The following is a 22,150-nucleotide window of genomic DNA, read 5'->3' as shown; positions in this document are numbered from 1 at the left end:
TTCTGGAGCAAACTAAAGTTTGGTCTGCAGTATTCTGCAATCGCACGTTTTTGTTTGACATGTACAGAAAATAGCTGCCACACATTAGGACTTTTATTTACCACCATTCTACTTCAAATCTCAGGTACCGGCACCGTCTATAGCGGAGCATAGTGTTAAGTCATAGGCAGATCATTAAAATTAAATGAAATTGCTGGAAAACAAGACTATTCTGCCAATTTCAGATAAATGATGAAGTGGCAAAACAGGAATGCTGATTGATGTAGCAAGCAGAAAAAATATTTTACATGTACAGTACTTTAAGGCACATTATTCATTTGGATTATCTTAAAATGGTGGCTCATATTTTTCATATAATTACTTGGAATATACAATCCAACAATTCATATTACACATGGTGTCAAGTTAGAGACACATAATGGCTGAAAGGTATTTGGGCCCCTTCGGTTCATTATTCATTTTCATTCATGTCAGTGTACCTTTTCCATGTCCTTTATCACGAAACACCCCAGCCTTTCACCCATGCAGGTGAAATTTGCTGATTTGTCTGTCTCACAAGTTCACGTGACATTTGTCGATGATTTCTCTCGCTTAGTCCAAACGAATTTGATCTCCCGGTGTCACACTTGACTCATATAGTGAGTGCCGCCGTCTCCAACCCAGTGTCCTTGAGAGTCATCAGTAGACAATTGAACGGCTCTTCTTTGGGCAGCCTGCAAGTGAGTGACAGAGAAAAATCATTGGAGAAAAGCTATCTGGCAGAATAGTCATAAAGATGGTGCGAAAAAGAAATGTGCAGACATAATTACATTTTGGAAAGTTGTTTCTGAGGCCAAACTAAACAGTAAACGTTTTGCCTACCTGCTCCTGGTACTTCTGATTTTGATATCGTACTGCCTCCAGAGCTGCCATGTTTTTCACCCTGACTGCTCCCTGTCTGTCAAGGGAGCGCGACCTGGGTCCTTTGAGTTGACTGCGTCGATGCCACGATTTCAGCTGTTCATTTACTACGTGACGTGGGAGGCAGTTGGAACGATACTGCGGATGATCCCATTGTGCTGATGAGGGGGAGAGTCTGCTATCAGGCGCCAAATGCCTCGGTGCTCTCTGTAGGGGTGCAGGGGCCTCTTTGTAGTGGTACTCATATCTGTTTGGGGGGCACGAAGTCTGATGGGTGTAATAGCTCCATGGCATATCCACATACGGAGAGTAGATCACTTCCTCATTGTAATAGGCTTTGTGAACACCTGGTCTGGACTGGTGTCTGGGACTGTGGTAAAACTCAGGAATTGGAGAGGCTCGGGGTCCGTAGCTACCAAATGGAGCAGAGAGCGGAGAGGGAGCCTGGCAGTGTTTCGTCAAATCAGAAGGCAGCTCCTGACTGGGGGAGCTGCTGTAGGATGCAAACGAGTGCTCGGAGTTGCTATCCTCAGAGCCTGCCTGGTTTACGGAGCTTAATGTGAGCGAAGGTCCTCCTGATGGGGTTTTGTTGTAGTCTATCAAGCGCCTCCTTGGACCTCTGGTGCGACCACGATCCTTGTCTTGTCCAGGTGAAGACTCCGGGTTAGACATCCTGCACAATTCACACAAATGTTTGACCTTGAACCAGTCTCAGCTGTGTTCAAACACATTCTAACATTTGGATATAAAATGTCTCCACAAATACCAGATTGTTTAAAACTAGAATACTGTGCAGACAGATAAATTGAAATACCTGAGAGAGAGTTGCCTGTGAACGTGTGTCTCTGGCGTGGAAGGCATGCTATTGGACTGTGAACGGCTCAGTTTCAAATGGGAGAGTTGCTGTGGCAGAGCTGCAGTTGCCAAGCAAGCCTCAATTGGTGGGAGCAGCTCATTCTTGATTGGACTGGAGAAAAAAAGTTCCACAGCAGATCTTTTTTCAGCCAAAACATAACACAATACAATGATCTCTCTGATTTGTTTGAAAAGCTTTTAAAAATACAGACCCCCAAATTCTAGTGTATACTATTTTAAATGCACTAAGCCTGGGATACAATACAGACATCTAAGACTTCTTTTACAAGTGACATTTTTAAATATTACCCTATATTTTTTTTACTTTAACATTTTGTGTTTAGTCTTTAAAGTTTTCCCAGGCGCTTAAACCTAAAATACAACTGTGATGTACGTATAATCTAATCTAATGGGCGTTCTCTATTATTGTACAGTATTTTCACCAGTAGATGGCAGCACGTTTTAAACAATTCCAGCCTTTACCTTAAAACACAAATAAAAGTTGATGCATTCTCTGTGCATTATCTTGTCAAAAGAGAATCTTGAGAACCGTGTCATGATGGATTTTTTTTTTTCTATTACCTGGATTTGGAGGAGGAACGTGACTTCTTGTTCTTCTGGTATGGCTGGTCAAGGCTGGTCTCTGACCACGGCGAGTGCTGGATAGGAGGCAAGTCATATGAAGCGGGGCTTGAGGTAAAACCCATGGAAGAGTCAAGGCTGGGATGAGGAGACGATCTTGGTGTTAAAGGCAAGTTCTGAGGACCCACGGATGGTGACCGGTAGGAACCGTCAGTTTGGGACGCAGTGGGTGGCTGTGTAGAGTCCATCTCTCCTGAATATGGGAGGACAGAGGATGGTTGTGAAGATTCACTCTGCACTTCTAATGACAAATATTAAACAGCTAAGTGTGAAAACAGACACACACATGTGCGTATACACCTTGAGATCCTTTTTTTTTAACGTTTGGCCCGTACCTTCATCTTGAACCATAGAATCAGACAAAGAGCTGTCATCAGACGCAGCCAAATCTAACAAAAAGCAAAATATAAGATGAGATGCCACAGTATCCCCTCTCTTTGACTATCACCAGAGTTAAAGATTTCTACATTTTTTATATTTATGGTGGAATTTGCTCTGTATATTTACACGAATGGACAGGGTTAAGGGCAAAAAGTTAAGGAAACGTGATGCGGCTTGTTATCTTGACTCACTTCTCCACTGCCAAACAAAAGCAATCTCTGTCCAGATCGGAGACAGGAAATGCATGGCCACACAGAGCAGTTATTTGATATTAAGTGGTTGAAAAAATTGATTACATCAATCCACCTTGCAAAAGTTGTTTTTGATTAATTTAAGTAATTAATTGGTTGCTAAGTTAGTGTCAGTCCAAAAAAAAATAGTTGAACTAAACAAAATTATTTAAGTTGATTTTGCTAAATATTTCATTAATTATTTTTAACACCATTTTCAATAATACAATCCAATTGGGAAAAAATGAGAAAATATTATACCATTTTACTGAAATACAGAAATATAAACAAACTAATTTTGAATTAATAAATTCAACCATTTTTAAACCCCCCACTCACCACGTTGTGGGATATTGAAAGCGGGAAGCGGCGATGATCGGCCATGCTCTAGCCGTAGCTGGAAAGCAGTCTCCTGTAGCTGTTTGACTTTCTTCTCCTCTCGCCGGCACTGCTCCGAGCGGCTCTTTCGAACCGCCTTACTTAGGTGGTTCTCCTCGCAAAGCTTGCGTGCCGCCTCGTAGATCTTAAACTGAAGCGCCAGCTCGGCATCCACAAGATTTAGGGCCGATTCCTGCAAAGATGGAACAAAACGGGTTAGAATTTTTTGTACATTTTTTTTTAATTAAAAAAAAAGCACAGGATAACAAAACATTATTTTACCTCCTCTCCCCGAGGGATGCTTTGCTCATCAAGCTTGAAAGCAGCTCCGATTCGTCTGCGGACCTGTGGGCGCTTCTCTCCTGGTAGCAGAGGATAATCTCCTGAGAGCCGGCCCGTCAGCTCCTTAACACAAATGAAATCACAAATCAAAACTCTCTGTACAAAGAGTGAGCCATACTAAAAGCCCATTGATGTGCGGATGAAATATTCAACACAAACACCAAACACAATTTCCAAATGCAATCTTTCAGTTCACATAGGCAGAGATCATTCATTTGGGTGTGAATGTTTGGAACCAAATACACAAACATCACGCTCCCCTCACAAGTTGAGACATATAAGTCTATGAATCTGTTGCACAACTCAGCGCTTGTCATCACATTCTGGTCTCAGCTCCCGCGTCCGACTATCCATGTCCAAAACAAAGCAAGTGCATGACGACACACGTTTATGATTTCATCACTCGTAAAATCACTAGCTCTTTGAGACATTCGGATGCAGCTGGCCAAAGAGTTTACTCCTTATTTTGACACAGTGATGACTTAGAAGCTGCGTAGAAGGCGCGGCGCGTCCTCTTAGATCACCTTCGCAAGTCCTGACACGAGTCATCAGCTCAGGTGTTAGTGGGAACGAATGATCAGTACTTGGATGTTACCCTGAAGCAATAACACCGGTACAGATTCCCAAATTTGATTATGCGTCCAGTTTCAAAATGAGTGAACTTTATGTGAAAATCACATACTTGACTGAGAGAAGCCTTTTTCCTGTAAAGCGGAAATTCCACTGAAGGAATGAGCACATACAATTACATTAGTTTAAAAGTTAAAGAAAAGTATCCAAATTGTATATTTTAAAAGACTGTTTTTTTTACAAAAAAAAAAAAAAAACTTGATTCCCATCATGGTTTAATTTCATCCATCTGCGACGACCCGTGTTCTCCACAATATTTATTTGTTGAATTGCATTGGATGTACGGTACTTTTATCTGTCTCGCAGTGGAGAAATTTACGTTTCAGAGCAGCAACGTTATGAAAAGAAGAGGAAAGGAAAGAAAGAAGTAGAAAAACAAAATACAGGAGCTGCTGGAAAGGCCACCACTCTCACGGCGCCCTCTTGAAGTAAAAAAAAAAACCTAAATAACAAATAACATGACAACACAAAGACACAGTCATTCATTCTTCACCACTTGCTGTACCCTCTTTGTGACATAAAGCAGTTCTAGATGAAAGAGGAGAGGATCAAAGCTTCCTTTTCAGCAGTGGATCCGGCACTGATCATAAGAGAATAAACTTTGAAAAAAACTAATTCCTTAGGTGTGGCAATACTGTGGTCGAAAAGGCCAAAGAAAATGACCACTTCTCTCGAACCAGGATCATATATAGTGAATGATTCTTATGTCCAAAAGACCCATCCACTTCAAATCCTGCAGAATGCAGGTTAGTGGGTTTCAAAGATGATGTCTGATATTAAGATGGCTACAAAAGCTTGTTCTTGTGATGTGGATGAGTGGGAGTTTAGAAATACTGAAGTGAAATATTGAAGTGAAATACTGAAGTGAAGGTGAAGGGAACATTTCCCAAACAACGTCAATAGCAGCATCAGGTGTTATTTTAAGGAGTAAATGACAAAGCAATCATTCTAAATTGAAACAATGTGCGCAAAATAGTATAAAATAAACAAGTGAATAAAATACAATGCCCACAATCATTTTACACAACAATGTTCCAAATTGCTCACCGCTTCACGGATGCAGACTTTCTTCAGCTCCAGGAGACACAGCTCGAGTCGATCTTGGAGCGCCTGATGTTTAAGCTTCATAGCTCTCGTGTGCGTGCTAACATCCTTCGTATGAGATGTCGGACTGTCTGAGCCTATGGTGAATAACCACAAAGTATGAGAAGAAAATGTGTTTATTGGAAAAGAAAAAAAAACCACAGTTGTGATAATACAAGCAAGAAATCTGACTGTTGCAGAAATGAAGTTAATGAGATCAAGACACAGGAGAGGTAACAAAAGGCGCAAATATTATGAAGTCAAGCACTGGAGCCACTGGCTTTTTCTCGAGAACTGCTATACATTCATCAGGGATTATAATGAAAGATACAGTGTATTTAAAAACACCTCTTCTCAATGATGAAAGACATTAAAAATGTTTGGAATGTGCATTGATCTTCTTCATATTAATGAAAGTGATGTGACAAAACATTCAAACCTACATATACACGTGGCTATTTTTGGGTCATGAGATCACAGAACATCTATTTTATAATTTGCTTTATTCTTCTAATATGTCTTTCATCTTTCTTCTCATAATTACCTTATTCTCATTCTCAAAAGCAGGTACAACGTTGGAGCATTAGTTGTTGATGTGTGATTACATCATAATTAACCATTTTGTGAATTGAATGTGTTTTCCTTGTGCCGTCTAACACATTTCAAAGCAAATGTACCATGTAGACCAATAAAATGTTCAAGTCAAAACAAATTATTCCATGACATACGAATTGGTTGCCACCATTTTATCATCATTGGAAGAATGCTGAACACCATAAAATAAATGCAGCTTAACATTACAAACATTGATTTCAAATTCCACAATAGAACTCACAGTAGTTCTAAGAAAAACTCTGCTTCAGAAAAAAAAAACACATTTTTAAAAAGGCATTTAATTTGGCCATGTTTGGCCAATAAAATTATGTGACGATTGATAATCAGTGAGTATTTGGACTTGTGCTGTCTGTCGCCTTGGAGACTAATAAGAGGATTAGTCTCCAGGCTGGGGGAGTTTTCTGGTGCAGAATGCATTGTGTGATGCATACCTTTAGAGATTATTAGCAGAATCCCTGCAGGTACTGACAAACATTTGATGTGTCAACAGGAAATAAGTGTGGCATTGTGGCAATAAAGGAAAGAATTCCCAATTCTTAAGAGACAAATGGCCATTCTTGATGGAAGGACACTTTGGCGTTGTACGGAGCAGAAAACAGGCGGTAAATTAAGGCCAGAGGAATGTCACACGGGATTATTATTAGTAGTAGTAGTAGTAGTAGTAGTAGTAGTAGTAGTAGTAGTAGTAGTAGTAGTATAGTGTATTATAAGGTTTGCCTACACATAAAAACTTGAGGAATGCTAGGTGCTAACCTAACTTGCTCCGCTAAATTTGGCTAGCTATCACAGCTAAACACTATCCTGCCTTCAGTTCTTCACTAATCTTCAGGCACATGGCAGCAAATAAACTAAACAATCACAAAAGGAGGATGAGGAGTCGCTTCATACTTCATAATAAGAAGAGATAATAGGAAAAGATGGAGAAGTCATGCTAACCTATATGCTGACATGAAATATACCCGGTACAAATACAACAGCTACACAGTAGGCAAACAAATGCGCAAAAAAAAATAATATATAAAAAAAAAAAAACAATAATGAAAAAAAAAAACCAGAAATGAACAAATTTGATTGATACATATGTTGTTATCTTGAAGGGGTTACATTTATACAGTACTGTGGTATTAAATTTAGGCAAAAACTGTCCATCCCCTTATGAGATGTTTTCTACCATACAATTAAGGTTGTAATTGTCAGTATTCAGCGTTCCGAATATATTGTCTTGTTTTAGCAAATTGAGAATTGGATAAATATTAGAAATGCAGAAAATATTGAGGAAAGGAAGAAGGGATTATTTTTATTCTTAATATTCATTAGGAATTCAATCTTAGAATTTTCTGAAGTTTGATTGTGATGCACGCCAGTGTTGTTGTATTGAATGAACAATAGGATTGCGCCAAGATCTATCGGCAAACCGCAACGCAATTTAAGTACTGCACACAATTTAGCCTGAAATGCTTCAAAATGCAATTCAACGACCAATTCGACAAAATTCACCCCATTTTCAACAATCAATCCATTAAAAAAAGTAACCATAATCCCAATTACAGTCCTAAAGCCCATCACAAGCCAAAGCATTTTGTTATCTTGCAGAGGAACATGTGAAAATGAAGACCACGCGGATGACTGTGTACTAAATGACTCAAATGAACATGTTTTTTTTTTTTTACCAGAGTGAAGGATGATACCACTATCAGTATCGCTGATTTCGCCCTTGCCTTCCATATTGCTCAGTTTCTCCTCTTGAATTTTCGGTAAATTCAGCAAATGACCGCCATGTCCTGTGAAGACAAATTTACAATCAAGCAGTGATTTCAAAACGGATGACGTAATATCGAGAACAAACGCGAACGAGTGACGTGTCAATGTCAACATTGAGAGACCATGCAAAGTCTAAACTAGGAATGACTCAGGTGTGACTTGCCATTTTGACCCCGCACTCACAAGAGTGGAGTCATAGCTTACAGAGGTAACGTGTGTAGCCAGGTCTGGGTTGTTTCCTGTGCCTGCTTTGTTGTCATATGATGCCAGTATCACAACTCCTGGTTCGATTATTAACTAAAAGGGAACGACGGAATGCAGCGGCGTGGCAGTGTCGCATTCCAACACGTAGAGGAGGTTCAGCTCGGATGGCCGTGGGAAGCCAAGGAGGTGCAATGTGAATGTTACAACTTGTTTGCACACTGTGCGTCTTCTTTAGAAAGAAAAAAAAGGTTTCTGTTCTCCGCCTGGACATGACATGAATATGACACATCCAGCACAATGCTCATAAAAATGTGACTTGCTTCGGTGTTAACTGGACGTTGTGTTACCAAACTGCTTTCAAAACAATAAGTGATTTGTCCACTTAAACAATTATGACTACCATGTTGTGATATTTTGTTATTTGAAGCTAGAATTGGAAAGGCAAATTCAAAGGTCATGATGTGAACTTTATATGTGAAATTGAAATAATAGAACGATGCTTTTATCTTTCTATATTTTTCTGTTTCACCATTTTTTATTTGTATTTTTTGTTTCTCTCTCTGATTCTTTCCTACATAAAACAATAACCCATAATAAGTACTCTTGAACGCCTAACTTATATTGAGTGCAATGTTTACAATGATGATGACATAATCCTCACAACGAAGCCAAGTTCTGTGGAATTCAAACAATTACTTTTAACTGCTTATTAGCAGCAATATTTAAGCAAAATGAGTCACAAATTGAAAACTTTAGACCTTAACTGTATGCCTTGAAGAAAGTAAAAGTAGTAAACAACAGCAGGAAAGGCGTTCATGTTATTCATCACAGTGCGTCATTCAAAACTTACCGGTACAAACTTTCTACTGTTAAACCAGAGTAATTTCACTACATTTGAGTTTAGATTTGAAGAAAAAAAAATCCCAGAAACAAAGATGGACTTGCATTCAATCTGCTTTTCAAATCATCAACACTGTGTATGAGAATGTACAAAGTACTTACTTTTGTAGAGATTTGCTGAACTTCAAAGTGGTAACAGTCCTTCAGCGTGTGCGTGCTGATAGAAGGCTGGGCAGTGTGAAGTACGCACAAGAATGAGAGCCTGGCCCAGTGAAGAAAGAGCTGCCTGCTGGAAGGGAGTGGCCACACGCAGAGTCAGTATCGTATAACTCCCATTTGAATTTGAAACTGTGTCAACAACAATGAGCAGGTTACTGGGAATCTCTTTGCAATTATATCTGCGCTTATCAGTGATGGATGAGGGAGGCCAACCTGATTAATGAATGTGCCCTTTGGGGGGAAAGCGTGATTAAAAGTAGCGCTGGAATAATTCTCACATAGTTGGAACACAACTTATATAAAGAATCAAACGAGGGAAGGAAAGCGTCGGTATGAGTAACATTTGTGTGACAGTAAGGGGCAGTTGGTTACTAACAAATCACAATTAATTCATTCACATGCATGTTAAGTCTCACGAATTGGTCGAGAGATTCCTGATTTTGACCACAATACTCACTTTATAAAGCAACTATTGACACAATACAGACAGTTCATTTGTAAGGTGAAACAAAATACAATTTAAAAAACAAAATACATTTTTATACTAATTGAATGTCCAGTATAAATAAACAAAGAAAATATTTTTGTGTTTCATTAACTTCAAATTGACACATTTGTAACGCTCACATTATTTCAACACGCACCACAGAGTCACAAGTACAAAAATCTCCCGATTTATGATTTCTGAAACTTAACATGAATTCACTCCCATTCACAAATTCAGAATTGAAAATATGACAGAGCGCCATTCCCGAATTTGTTCAGGATTTGATTTTTCTTATTTGGGTGCCATTAAAGCGCTGGCCATGGCCTCTGGCAATATTTTTTCCTATCCACAAGGGGGCAGCATTTCCATTTTTTTTCATGTTAGCGCTTTGTTCCAGCTTCAGCTGTTGTTAAAGCACTATATAAACCAATATGTATGTATTGCATTGTATTTTGGACAGCTGCCCTCATCAGAATCAGAATCATCTTTATTGCCAAGTATGTAGAACACACACGGAATTTGTTTCCGGTCGAACACGCTGCACTAGTATCATCATCAAAAAAATGCAAAGAGGCACTATACAGTTCCATTTGGGCTACTGTTCAAAGAGTTCATGGCTTGGGGGAAGAAGCTGTTAAAATGTCTGCTGGATTTAGTGCGCATGGATCGGTAGCGCCTGCCTGAGGGGAGTAGCTGGAAAAGGTGGTGGACAGGGTGCGGAGGGTCCAGACTGATTTTCCGCACCCTAGTTTGGATTCTTGCAGTGTGCAAGTCCTCGAGAGTGGGTAGGGGGGTGCCAATGATTTTTTCCGCCATCCTAACTGTCCGTTGAAGTCGGATTTTGTCCATTTTTGTGACGGCCCGAACCAAACGGTATAACTCCAAACCCATACAATTCAGGAATTAACTCTTTTTTTTCTGATTAAAGAAGAAAGTCTAAAGTTTCTTATGCTGCAATGAAAGTTAATGTAGTCCTAAAACTCAATATTCTGTGGGTCCTGAAATTTGAGTGGCAATGACAAAAACCCTGGCACTGGAGTGGACACATTTTTGCACGTCTGGCAGTGAATGAGTTAAATTATTCATTATTCAGCGGCAACAACATCACAGATGCAAATAATTTAAAGGAAAATTCATATTATAAACCTTTTTTTTGTTTGTTTTTTTGTCTGTTTTTTGTGAACAATTATCTGGCCAGTGCGGAATGCCATCTCTTGCTCGCTCATGATTTAAGCAGAAATGGAGTTTGTTCCTTCCTTGCTATAAGGCCTTTTTTGATACTTCCGGGGCTCAAAACACATATTACTAGGATAGCCTGCGTGATTTATAGAGATCCACAACAACACATGCTATCACCCCTGCACGCCTTGCATTCATTCCGAGTACTCAATATTCATTTAGGATTTCCAGGAATGTCGTCGGTGTCCAGACACACATGCACAAGACAATTTCAGGCACTTCAGAAGTTCTCATATGACACGGCTGCTACAAGCACATGCTCAGAAAAGGTGAAAAGGGGGTGCGAAGAGCAATTGTTTGTATCTGTTAATGACTTCCACGAGGGGGTTATGTTTTGTTATTTGGCTTGTTTGCTACTTAGCGTGCAAAAGCAAACACATTCCATGAGGTTTTTGAAAGCAGTGGTCCCGAGGAAGAAACAATGTGGCTTGGTATAAATATACTGTATCACCAAAGATATGTTTCATTTTTAGCTCTTCATTCATTGTACGGGTGTAGAGTTTGCATAATCTTTGATTTTGTGCATTTGTGATTTTATGTTTTTGAATATATACTTTCGTATTTTCTCTGCAATATTTATCATGAGACAAATTGTTTGGATGTCCGGATAAGAATGCAGGAACAGAATTATTTACCTTCAAATGCTTGTTTTAAGCAATGGTTAAAACCAAACATGCAGAGCTGTTTTCAGATATAATCAGCAGGTATTAGCCAAGAATAGCTGGCCGGGTTATTTGTTAATGAGTTAAAGCTGTGATTACAATAAAGCATGGCTGTTAAAATGCTGGAATTTTGTTTAAACGGGCTGCATGCCAGTTTATTGGCATACCTTAACATGAGATAACAACTGCGACGGATAATTATTACTGTAGCTTTCAATTAAAAAAGTTAAAATACAAACACAATATGAGGTGTCTGCCGAGAAGTGATCCCAATCACTCGAGTCCATCAGTATGTTAAGCAACACAACCGAAAAGGTCTGATTATTCTTATCCATCTCTCTCATTGTGTTGCCAAGTCAGGATGTTTAGTTGACTTCCTTTATCCAAGACTGGTCCAGTGGAACCAGTTGGTCATGGTTTGCTTTTCTAAAGCAGAGGAGAGAGCGAGAGAGAAAGAGAAAGAAAGAGAGAGACTGAAAGAAAGAGAGAGAGAGAGAGAGAGAGAGAGAGAGAGAGAGAGAGAGAGAGAGAGAGAGAGAGAGAGAGAGAGAGAGAGAGAGAGAGAGAGAGAGAGAGAGAGAGAGAGAGAGAGAGAGAGAGAGAGAGAGAGAGAGAGAGAGAGAGAGAGATGTCGATCAGAAAGGTCTTTGTGTCTGCAAAGCAGCAGCTGGCTAAACAAATTCTTCAAATAATCTTAAGTCATCAAGTGCACGACAAGATGACCGGTGCAGTTGTGTAGCGCCTCAAACTTTATACAGTGGTACCTCAGCTCACGAACTTCATTGGTTCACAGAAAGTGTGTGTAATGAGTTAATGTTGATGGTCGTTAATGTAGTTGCATCTTGAAGATATCTGAGTAAAGTTGCCCTGCTTTCTTGGCGATAATACCCTCACTCACACTGTCCCCTGCTAGCTGCTTTTTGTTAATTCAAATCAAAGTTTTTCAACGTCTTCTATTGCCTGCGACTGTTGCTTAGATAACACAGAAACACCCTTAAGTGCCTGTAGCAATGTTCGACTTAGTGTACTGGGACGCTAAGTCACACAAACGCACACCTCGTTCGTGTTTTTCAATGATCTCCTGCTTCTGCTCGACCGTAATTTTCTTTTGTGTCCTCTTCGGCTTCACACTAGCCTGTGGTGGGGTCTTTTTCGGTCCCATAATAGCAAAAGTATCCTCAATAACAAACCACGTCTGCGTTCAAAGAAAGGGGATGTGGAAAACTAGTCCGCCAGCCACGGGGCGCTGTGTGGTTTGGTTCGTCCGCCGAGTTCGTTAGCTATAGACTATATGCTCGCAAATGTAATGTTCGTGAGGCGAAAAGTTCGTGAGCAGAGATATTACTGTATATAGTATATTCACTGTATTTGTAAAACGTAATACAGTCCAACTTCTTTTCAAAGTATCCGTTGATAGCATTTTTTTTACCTTTGTGACATCCACAAACCAGTCTCAATTTCACCTGTTTCATGTTCCGATTTTCTTGACAATTAGCACCTTGATAACGTAAAGGCACTGGTCAAAATGTATAAATCTGGGTTTCGATTCCAGGCTCTGACCTTTCCTGTGTGGAATTTGCATGTTCTGACCGTCCCCATGTAGATTTTCCTCAGGTACTCCGGTTTCCTCCCACATTCCAAAGCCATGCATGGTAGGTTAATTAAACACTAAATTGTTCCTAGGTGTGACTGTGAGCACGAATGGTTGGCAACAAGAGCGAGGGAGAGAGAGAGAGAGAGAGAGAGAGAGAGAGAGAGAGAGAGAGAGAGAGAGAGAGAGAGAGAGAGAGAGAGAGAGAGAGAGAGAGAGAGAGAGAGAGAGAGAGAGAGAGAGAGAGAGAGAGATACAAGAGAGAGGGAGATAAAAGAGAGAGAGCGATGAGAGAGAGCGATAAGAGAGAAAGAGAGAGAGGAAGAGAGAGAGGAAGAGAAAGAGAGAGAAAAAGAGAGCGAGAGAGATAGTTCACAAAAACTGGAAAAAGTTGTGGGTTGAACTCTTGCCCTAAGGTCAGCGCTTTGGAATGCAGAGACTGAGGAATATTTTAATGGGAAGGAGGCAACACAAACTCAACTAAATAAATACATTCAATACTTCAATATAAACATAAAAATGACCATGTTCATAATCTTACCTCTTCAAATCTGCTAAATTGTTTCAATACCACTGTCAGTAATACACGTGAGGGGAACTATCATTAATTTTTCATACACTGGTGAATATTTCTACAGAAAGAGGATGTTACAAACCCATCACTTCTCTTCATTTCTTTATCTTTATGAGCCACCTTTGCACATTGCCCCTTTTCCCTTGAACGTGTCAGTGAGACAACAGAAGTCTCTTATAGACGAACAATCCATTCACATTCAGACCAATTGACAAGCCTACAGTTAACCTACTGTAGGCTCCCAAACACAAGCAATTCCACAGTGCAAAAATAGAACTGTAAGGCACATTTGACAAATATTCACTGACTGTGCTTTAAACAATACACTATATCACCAGTGATGGGACATTATGTGTTTAGCCTCATATAGAAGTAATCATCAGCAGAGATTTATAGAACATTGTCTGTTTCCAAATTATTGTGAGAAATCATTACCACAATCCATGTCATTGCATGAATTATTTAACAAAATCCAATTGTTAACATTAATTCTATTATTAATGTTAATTTGAGCACATTTTGTAATTCAGAAGTCTGTATCACACTGGTGGTCTTTGCACATTAATCATCATGCAAGAAGAGTTTTAAAAAGGTTGATGGCCCCTGCAATACATGCACATACTGTAAGTAAGACAGGCAAATGAGAGAATAATTCGGTGTCTCAAATTGAAAATAAGTTTAAATGACAATGTCATGAACAGTACAAGGTGAATTAAACCATCAAGATTTGGATAAATCAAATACAGATTATGTGCATATTTGGAGTTAATAAGTGTCAATAGTCAAGGAAAAACAACTGAATTGACAGGTATGAAGCTTCATTCACCAATTTGCTTGTGGTGGAGCGTGAATTCTACAAACTGGCGATAGAGTTTTTTCCTTGCACCGTTATGAGTTCAAACAGTCGTTGGGCCGTTGCTTAGAGTATCTTCACTTGGGAAAACTTGCTTTCAAAAAATGATATTTTGGCAATCGTTGACATTTGGCATCCTTATAAAACAAAAAAAACATCAACGACAAAGTATTTAAGCGGAATTTAATTCACTAATCATATCCGTATACTGTATTGCACTGGAATGCAATGCTTGTCTCTTACCATTCAGGCTAGTTAGCATCCCAAGCTAGCTGAATCCATACAATCTTCATTCCATCGGTGAGCATTCCCACTTTTGAACGGATGTTGATGTTTTCCCTCACATAAATACACGCAATAAAACAACCATAAACACGTATGATCAAATAGACATCTGGCAGTTCGAAAAGAAAAATAAAATGAGTTGTAACAGCTTGATTCAAGTTTTGCTGCCCAAACTAAACTTTTACTGGGGTTGTGTGAGTGAAGTTACGCGTGATACATTCAGGAGTTCTCGGAAAAAAGTTCCCCGCGTCACCAAATTACATTATTGTGATTTTTACGAATATAGTAAAAAAAGGGACTGCACAAGGAAAATGTCAGGGTAATAGTTGTGATTGTTGTTACACAGCTTGTGGGTTATTCGTTGTCATTATCAGCGAAAGTCGAAAATATATGTTTATTTGAATGCGCCCTTCACTACTTCGTGCGTGGTTAATTTAAGGTAAATCTGTAAATCTGTCTTATTCAGATTTGGCGATTCAATTAGAAGACGACAAATACATAAATAAAAGATATGATTATTTTAATTTTAAGCAAACTTTTTTGCTCATTATTTTTCTCCGTTTTGAAGTGTAATAGCCATATATGACCAGTAGAGAGCAGGTAAGGTTTACTTATGTGGTCGTGGGGTGACCTTCATATGCTTACTTCACACTGACCATCGAACGTCACACGTCTTCGTTTTTAATTGCATAAACGTGGATCGCTTGCACAAGCTCAAACAATGAAATATTAATTAATTACATTTTACTACTGATTCGGGCACAATATTTATTTTTGTTCATTGATGTATTTTTTCAAAACTGCTTTTTCTGCACGGAATCAATCACATTTTTGTTTTAGTATTAACCATACATTTACACTGTAACAACATATACATCTGTAAATTCTACATTTTACACTATGGAAGATTGCTTTTTTTTTTTTAATATATTTTTTTGTAGATTTCAATCATTTGGGTTATCCTTACGAATAATCATATCCAATGTATATATTCACACTTGCTTGGTTGTACTGTCTCCGGCCGATGTGATGCAAATACAAATGACTGGAACAAAGAAACAAACAAACAAATGACACTAGTTTTATCATTCCTTTAATACCATTTAAAATTGTAGTGAGGGACACAATACATGTTATTTACATCTCTTTTTAGCCTGTTATGAATTATTGATTCCCCATGTGCTATGATATGTCATTGTCTATGTAAATATATAGTTGCATTTATATTTACTTTTATTTTGCTTTGTTGTACCCTGCATTCTGCAGCCACAATTGGATTCCCAGATGATAACAAAACAATAAACTATGTGACCATATTGCACAAGAAAACGTTACATCATCTGTTGTATATTATAATCTGAAGACTAAAGTAATTAACCCAAATGGACAATCCTCCTTTACTGTGTTGTACTTATTCAATTTTGTGAAAAGCAGGAGAATTATAGTGCAATAAAAACAGATTAGGAGTGATTCATAATATTTTGGTTTAATTGCAGAGTCGCTGTAAACTGGCCCTTTCAGAGTGATTTAGGATTTTTGTGGTCCTTCCTTGGTCCTTGCTCATTTCTACGATCATATTGTCACAGGTCAAAGCTAATTGAGTTTGACAGCTCCAAGAAGGCTTTGGTGGACACGGACATTGTTCTAGAGGGGAAACTGTCATTACCACGCCCTCCTCGTGACAGAAAGGACTGGGGAGAAATTAACTCTGAGGTCCAGCTTGCAGCTATTGTGCACGACCCGGGAAGAGTGAGGGTTGGAGGACAGGCCGCATCTTATAAGAAACGACTGCGCAGGCCGGAGAAGGCCTCATTGTTCTATGGGCAGTTTCAGTTAAGAAGGCACAGAGAATGAATGACCTCCTTCTCAGATACCCTCTTCACTGCAGAATTTCACTTTCTCGTGTCAAGGTGATGTGTGGATATACACATCATGCCACATTGTTTGCTTTGACGTCGTTCTCCCTCACGCTCAGCTGTACCTTTTCCTTTAAGATCGTTTAATGATTTTTTTTTTCCTCCTTTGCATTCTTGCTGCTCTGTCAGTGGAACATTGCATTCCTCTCACCGAATAAGTGCTGTCTCACTCCAATTGAGCAGAGTCAATGTGAATGCCAGTGAATGGAGCAGGCTCAATGGGGGAAAATAAACAATTGCGTTGGTCCATGGGTGCAGCGGGGGAGAGCGGATGAGAGGAAGGGAGAAAGGCCTCCCTAACGTGCTAAGATTCCCATGGATACTTGCTCTTTGCTCCCTTTAAAGGAAGATCTCGTAAACTTCTTCAACAGAGAATTATTTCTCTTTTCTTTCTCTCACTTTTTTTATTAGAGGACAGAAAGGGTGGTCAGCACCAGGGCGGTTGTTTGACATGGGGATGGTGAAGAGGGGGTACACACATACACACGAGCGCTTGCATTCACACACACACACACACACACACACACACACACACACACACACACACACACACACACACACACACACACACACACACACACACACACACACACACACACACACACACACACCCATACACACGCATAAACACACACACACACACACCCACACACACGCATACACACACACACACACACACACACACACACACACACACACACACACACACACACACACACACACACACACAATTTGTTCCCCACTTGTCATGTGCAGCATTTCAGAAAAATAGTCCATTTTCTGTGTGTTAAAAGTTCATGTCTTCGCTGTTTAACTACATCCAAAGTTCCTCCCATACAATGACTAGCAAAGACAGTGTCCACCACTCTCTCACAATACAGCTTCAGCTGTTGTTAAAGTGAATTAGAAACCAATATGTATGTATTGCATTGTATTTTGGACAGCCGCCGTCATTTCAAGCTCATACAACTCCAGACCCATAAAACTTAGGGATTCACTTTTTTTACTTTTTTTTAACTTTTTAACAATGACAAAAACCCTGGCACTGTCGTGGACACATTTTTGCATGTGTGGCAGTGAATGAGTTGAAGAAGAATAAATATGGATAGTCACATTTTTATCCAACAGAAATAATTAAATCAGTGAAAATGAAGCTATAAAACTATACACCAACAAGTCTGTTGTGTTTCCAGCCAAGCATTATTGGTTATGATCAAAAATATTTGTAACACCTCTTATTGTAGTTCAGTGATGTATCTGATGCTGTTATTTGAGTGTCCAAAAGGCAAACATAAACCCTACGTTGCTGCTGACCAGCAGGCCTCTCCTGGCTTCTGTCAAAGCTCCTCATTTAGCTCTCAAGGGCAATCGGCTTCAAATGAAACATGACTCCGCCCTGACTCGAGTGTTTACCAAATAAGGTGAGATACAAAGATAACAATAACTCTATTTTTTTACATATTTCTGGAAACTAAAACTTTAGGAAAATATTCATTGATCTCATACTTTGTAACATAGACTTTTTTGATGGAGGATGTTGATTTGCTATGTGTTTACTTCTTTCTTTCCTTTCCTCTACATTTCATCCCTTTGCTGCTGTGAACTGTAAATTTCTCCACTGAGAGACTAATAAAAGCAATGCACTAATCCAATCCAAGCAGTCACCTGACATCCCCCAAGCATCGCATGTACTCGTACTGTAGTTCTCCTGATGGTTGAGCTCATAAATTGGTGTATGTCAGTGGTTCTTAACCTGTGGGGAATTCCCCATAGAGCCCAAAAGAAAAAGATGTGGGAAAAAAAAGGATTGTTGAATATTCAGACATCTGCTGTAGTTTTTTGCTATTTTCCTGAGAAGCAGTCGAAGTGCATTTTTCTCGTGTAAAGTTTTCTGAAAACTTGACATTTGCATCATCTGAGTTACGACAGTATTTGCTACAGTCTGTTCACTATTCTAAAAAGGGAGATGTGGTAATAGCTGTGATGTTTTTACGTTGAAAGCACCTGACCGGATGTTAAATGACGACTGCTAGAGTGTTCAATAAACTTGCTTGCTCGAAACCGACAATATTATTTAACCACACCACGACAGTGCAGAAAGAGGATCTGAGCAAGTATATCGTACGCTGACTTGGCCCTCGGTATTACATTAATCTGCAAAGACCTGTTCACATTCAGAGATGTTTTAGGACAGGGTTGGGGAGGGGTGAGGGTCAGATGATAGGCTTAGAAACACCTGGGGGACAGTGTTTATCACTCTTAGAAACATTCGGACCAAAGGCAATCGGAGACACGATGACGACATGCTGTTGTGTGATACAAAGGTGTGTGCCAGTGCAGGATTCCAGTATTCGTTGGTTCTCTCTTTCAAAGAAATGAGCAAAAGGAGACCCAGAGGTAGGCTTGATGAATGTTTTGATGGTGGCGTTTTGATAGGGGTAATTTTGAGCTGACAGGGCCCAGGCTCTGCCATGAATCAAAATGTGTCAGCCAGGCGCTGGAGATGGAGAGTCGCTCATTGTGGCTCTGACACCCAAGTGAGGGGCCGAGGCTGCTGGGGGTCAAGTGTGACACCTCATTAGGACGCTGTTGATTTAGTGCGGCCACGGCGCAACAGACCTCCTCCCATGGGGTATACCGAGAGGAAGGGGGCGGGGAGCAGCGAGCACCGGACAGGGAATGGGGGACTATATTGCTCCTCAACGGGTGAGGCCATCATCTGACAACTTGCAAATCACGCACTTTCACCGCCTATACTTCTTAGCCCTTTCTTTGTTTATTTCCTTTTTCTTTTTGAATTCGCACACTCCATCTCAATTTTAACCATTTATTTCATTACATATAGCACAAGTTTCACCCTTGGATTTGTTTTTCATGCGACACAGACCCACACCTGGTCAGCTCCCACCCCCCTCTCTCACCCACCACCTCTCAAAATGAATCCAAGAGCCCCTGACCTGACAGCATAATTCCGACCTTTCACCTTTGATCTTTCGATTTGAAATAGTTTTCTACAACGTCAAGATGATTTCTGACAAGTAGCAGTTGTTGTCACTGGGCTGAAGCTCACAGTGGAGCATTAGATTTTTTAAAAAACAACCCCAGTGGACAAAATGTTATAACAAATTCAACAATCCTGTTTGTTAAATGAACACAAGATGCAGTGAAGCTAACACAAGATGCAGTGAAGTTAAAACACAATTGTTTCAGAAAATGGGAACAGTTCCAACTTGATATGAATCATTTTACCTGCTACAATTGTTTTTCTTCATGATGTTTAATTTGTATCATATCATTTAAACGTTTTAAAATGATGATTTTAAACCAAGCATCTCTGTGGGCTTTATTTGTTTTGTCTTGTATGAACTAACAAAGGACACAATCTTTTGTTCTATCTTTTCATATATTGTTCATTATTTGATGGTTTGAGTAATTCAAACTAAATTCTAACCACATAAAGAAATACTCCAAATGTAAAGTGGACACAGTTTTAAATACGGTATTACCATCGTGCTTATGAAAGGTTTCGGGAAAACATTAAAAATCACAACAATCAATCATACTTATTCTTTGAGACCAAGGCTATTAATTCTTGAATTATTTTTAATTAAAGCACCTTACCTTGCCAGCCAAATACAGGGCAAGTACCTCTTTTTGGATACCTAGCACATGATACAAAGCCAAATACAGTGAGACCTCAACTTACAAACACCTTATCTTACAAACTTTTCATCTTACAAACGTCAAATTTATGAAAATTAAACCTTATAATAAGCACTATTTTCATAATAAACACCCACCATGGCTGGCGGAGTGATCTTCGGCGGAAGCACACGACCAAACAGCACCAGAGGTTAAGTTACCAACAGTCCTTATGGAAGGTGACTCTCCTTCCATAAGCCATCAAAAAGGTAAATAAAACTTTATTTTACAGCACAGTTTATTTCTTTAATTACAATCCTCATGTAATGCGCCTCTCTTTCCAAACAGCAATTCCCTTTGACCTTCGACCTCCAACGCCATTCCATCAAGCCATAAATGACCATCACAAATGTAAATAAAGTGACTTTATGATACAATTCAGTGTATTTCTTTCATTACAATACAATAGCACATTTATTATACATAGAATAATGTATGTTGCGTATAGTTTTAAGGCTTATTTAGTTGAAAAGTATATTTTATGGAAACCTGGGAACGGATTATTCCCATTTTAATGGTTTCCTATGGGAATTTTTTTTTTTAGATACACACTTTTCACCTTACACACTCTGTCTGGGAACCAAGTAAGTTCGTAAATTGAGGTTTTACTGTACAGAACTGACATAATAAAAATATGAATTATTTCAAAAATATATAATGTTTCAAGTATTTAGATATCGTTATTTGTCGGTTTAATAAATAAATCTCCCAGAGCCAAGATGAGTTATGACCGCTCACACTCCACTTTTATTACCTTTGAGATTTCTCTCATTAGTCTGGATAATAACTGTCACTAATTCACGCAATTCTCAGTTGGCTTTTTGAATAGAGCGAGAGGGAGAAAGAGGCAGCAATAGAGACCAGAGAGGCCTGAGAGATTAACTCCAGTGAACTCACTCTGAGAGGCCCAGGAGGAATGGATGAATATTGTTCTAATGCTGGCGAGATGGGGAGATGGAGAATGGGTGTGCGGGTGACGGTACGGGTGCGTGTGAGGGCGGGGTGATGAAACTTTGGGGAGTGGAGGGTTGGTGTGGGGGCGGTGGAGGATCCCCATGTAGTCAGAGAAATGAACTTGATGATCTCGAGGGGGAACGGGGAGAGGATCGCCATTGCTTGCTCCCGACAATCAAAATTAGATTGGCCAGCACTGCGTCAACACAAGACTCAGTTAAGGGATGACATGGGGAGGTAGGGATGGAGCGATGGAGGGAGGGCAAGCCGCCCAAGCTGTCCCCCCCCTCTGTGGGTGCTTGAGAGATGTGCCATGTGAACTATGGAGACCCCACGGTGCCTTTCACTGACTGATCGGCCCTCAAAGAAGTCCGCAAGCCCTCTTTTAATGGCCGCCACTGTAACTGACCACGTTCTATATTTTGTTTCATTTTAAAGCCCAAATGATGAATTATTCGGGCTGCCATGTGGAAGGGCTATGAAGCAGCGACATTATTTGTGACGAATGGAGCGGTACTTCTTTCAGGCCCTCTTACCTAATAGGGACAAACCTTGTAATCAATTAATTCATCATAACCTTTAGTTCGACGTGAATCTCATTGTGGACAGTTCATTCGTCAGGGTGAAGCAGCCAGTTCTGATGATAAAGCTGCCGAATCATTCCTCAAGATCATCAAATGTTTAATGCTGATGAAACCGGCCTTTTTTGGAAAAATATGCCTAACCGGACTTTCATTACACAGGAAGAGAAGTCCGTCCCTGGGCATAAGCCTATGAAAGACCCTAACCCTCCTTTCTACAGTGCTT

General features: G+C 39.7%; 1 protein-coding gene across 2 annotated transcripts; it reads right to left on the bottom strand.

Moving 5' to 3' along the window:
- Positions 1–117: 117 nt before the first annotated feature.
- On the bottom strand, positions 118–14,954 carry inavab (innate immunity activator b). Of its 2 annotated transcripts, none has more exons than XM_089010224.1 (11): positions 14,730–14,954; positions 9,024–9,150; positions 7,727–7,837; positions 5,406–5,539; positions 3,669–3,791; positions 3,348–3,579; positions 2,733–2,786; positions 2,338–2,590; positions 1,715–1,867; positions 862–1,573; positions 118–713 (listed from the first exon to the last, which is right to left on the bottom strand). In XM_089010224.1, the coding sequence occupies exons 3-11, from the start codon at positions 7,779–7,781 to the stop codon at positions 621–623; spliced, it is 1,809 nt and encodes a 602-aa protein (XP_088866350.1). In that variant the 5' UTR covers positions 7,782–7,837; positions 9,024–9,150; positions 14,730–14,954; the 3' UTR covers positions 118–620. The 2 variants fall into 2 exon arrangements, with proteins under 2 accessions (XP_088866350.1, XP_088866351.1); XM_089010225.1 differs by having other exon boundaries at positions 9,024–9,147.
- Positions 14,955–22,150: the final 7,196 nt, after the last annotated feature.

This window comes from Hippocampus bargibanti, linkage group LG12 (assembly GCF_051943395.1).
Source record: "Hippocampus bargibanti isolate YZ-2025 linkage group LG12, ASM5194339v1, whole genome shotgun sequence".
In the NCBI taxonomy this organism is placed as follows: domain Eukaryota; kingdom Metazoa; phylum Chordata; class Actinopteri; order Syngnathiformes; family Syngnathidae; genus Hippocampus; species Hippocampus bargibanti.
The sequence above is the reverse complement of the archived record's forward strand: the minus strand, read 5'-3'. Positions and strand labels throughout refer to the sequence as shown.

Bases quoted from the DNA above. Each gene is read 5' to 3' on its own strand.
- inavab (XM_089010224.1), bottom strand. From the start codon at position 7,781: ATGGAAGGCAAGGGCGAAATCAGCGATACTGATAGTGGTATCATCCTT. The intron at 1,868-2,337 runs GTAATAGAAAAA...TTTTTTCTCCAG, and splicing joins CGTTCCTCCTCCAAATCCAG to TCCAATCAAGAATGAGCTGC. The intron at 714-861 runs GTAGGCAAAACG...ACTCACTTGCAG, and splicing joins ATCAGAAGTACCAGGAGCAG to GCTGCCCAAAGAAGAGCCGT.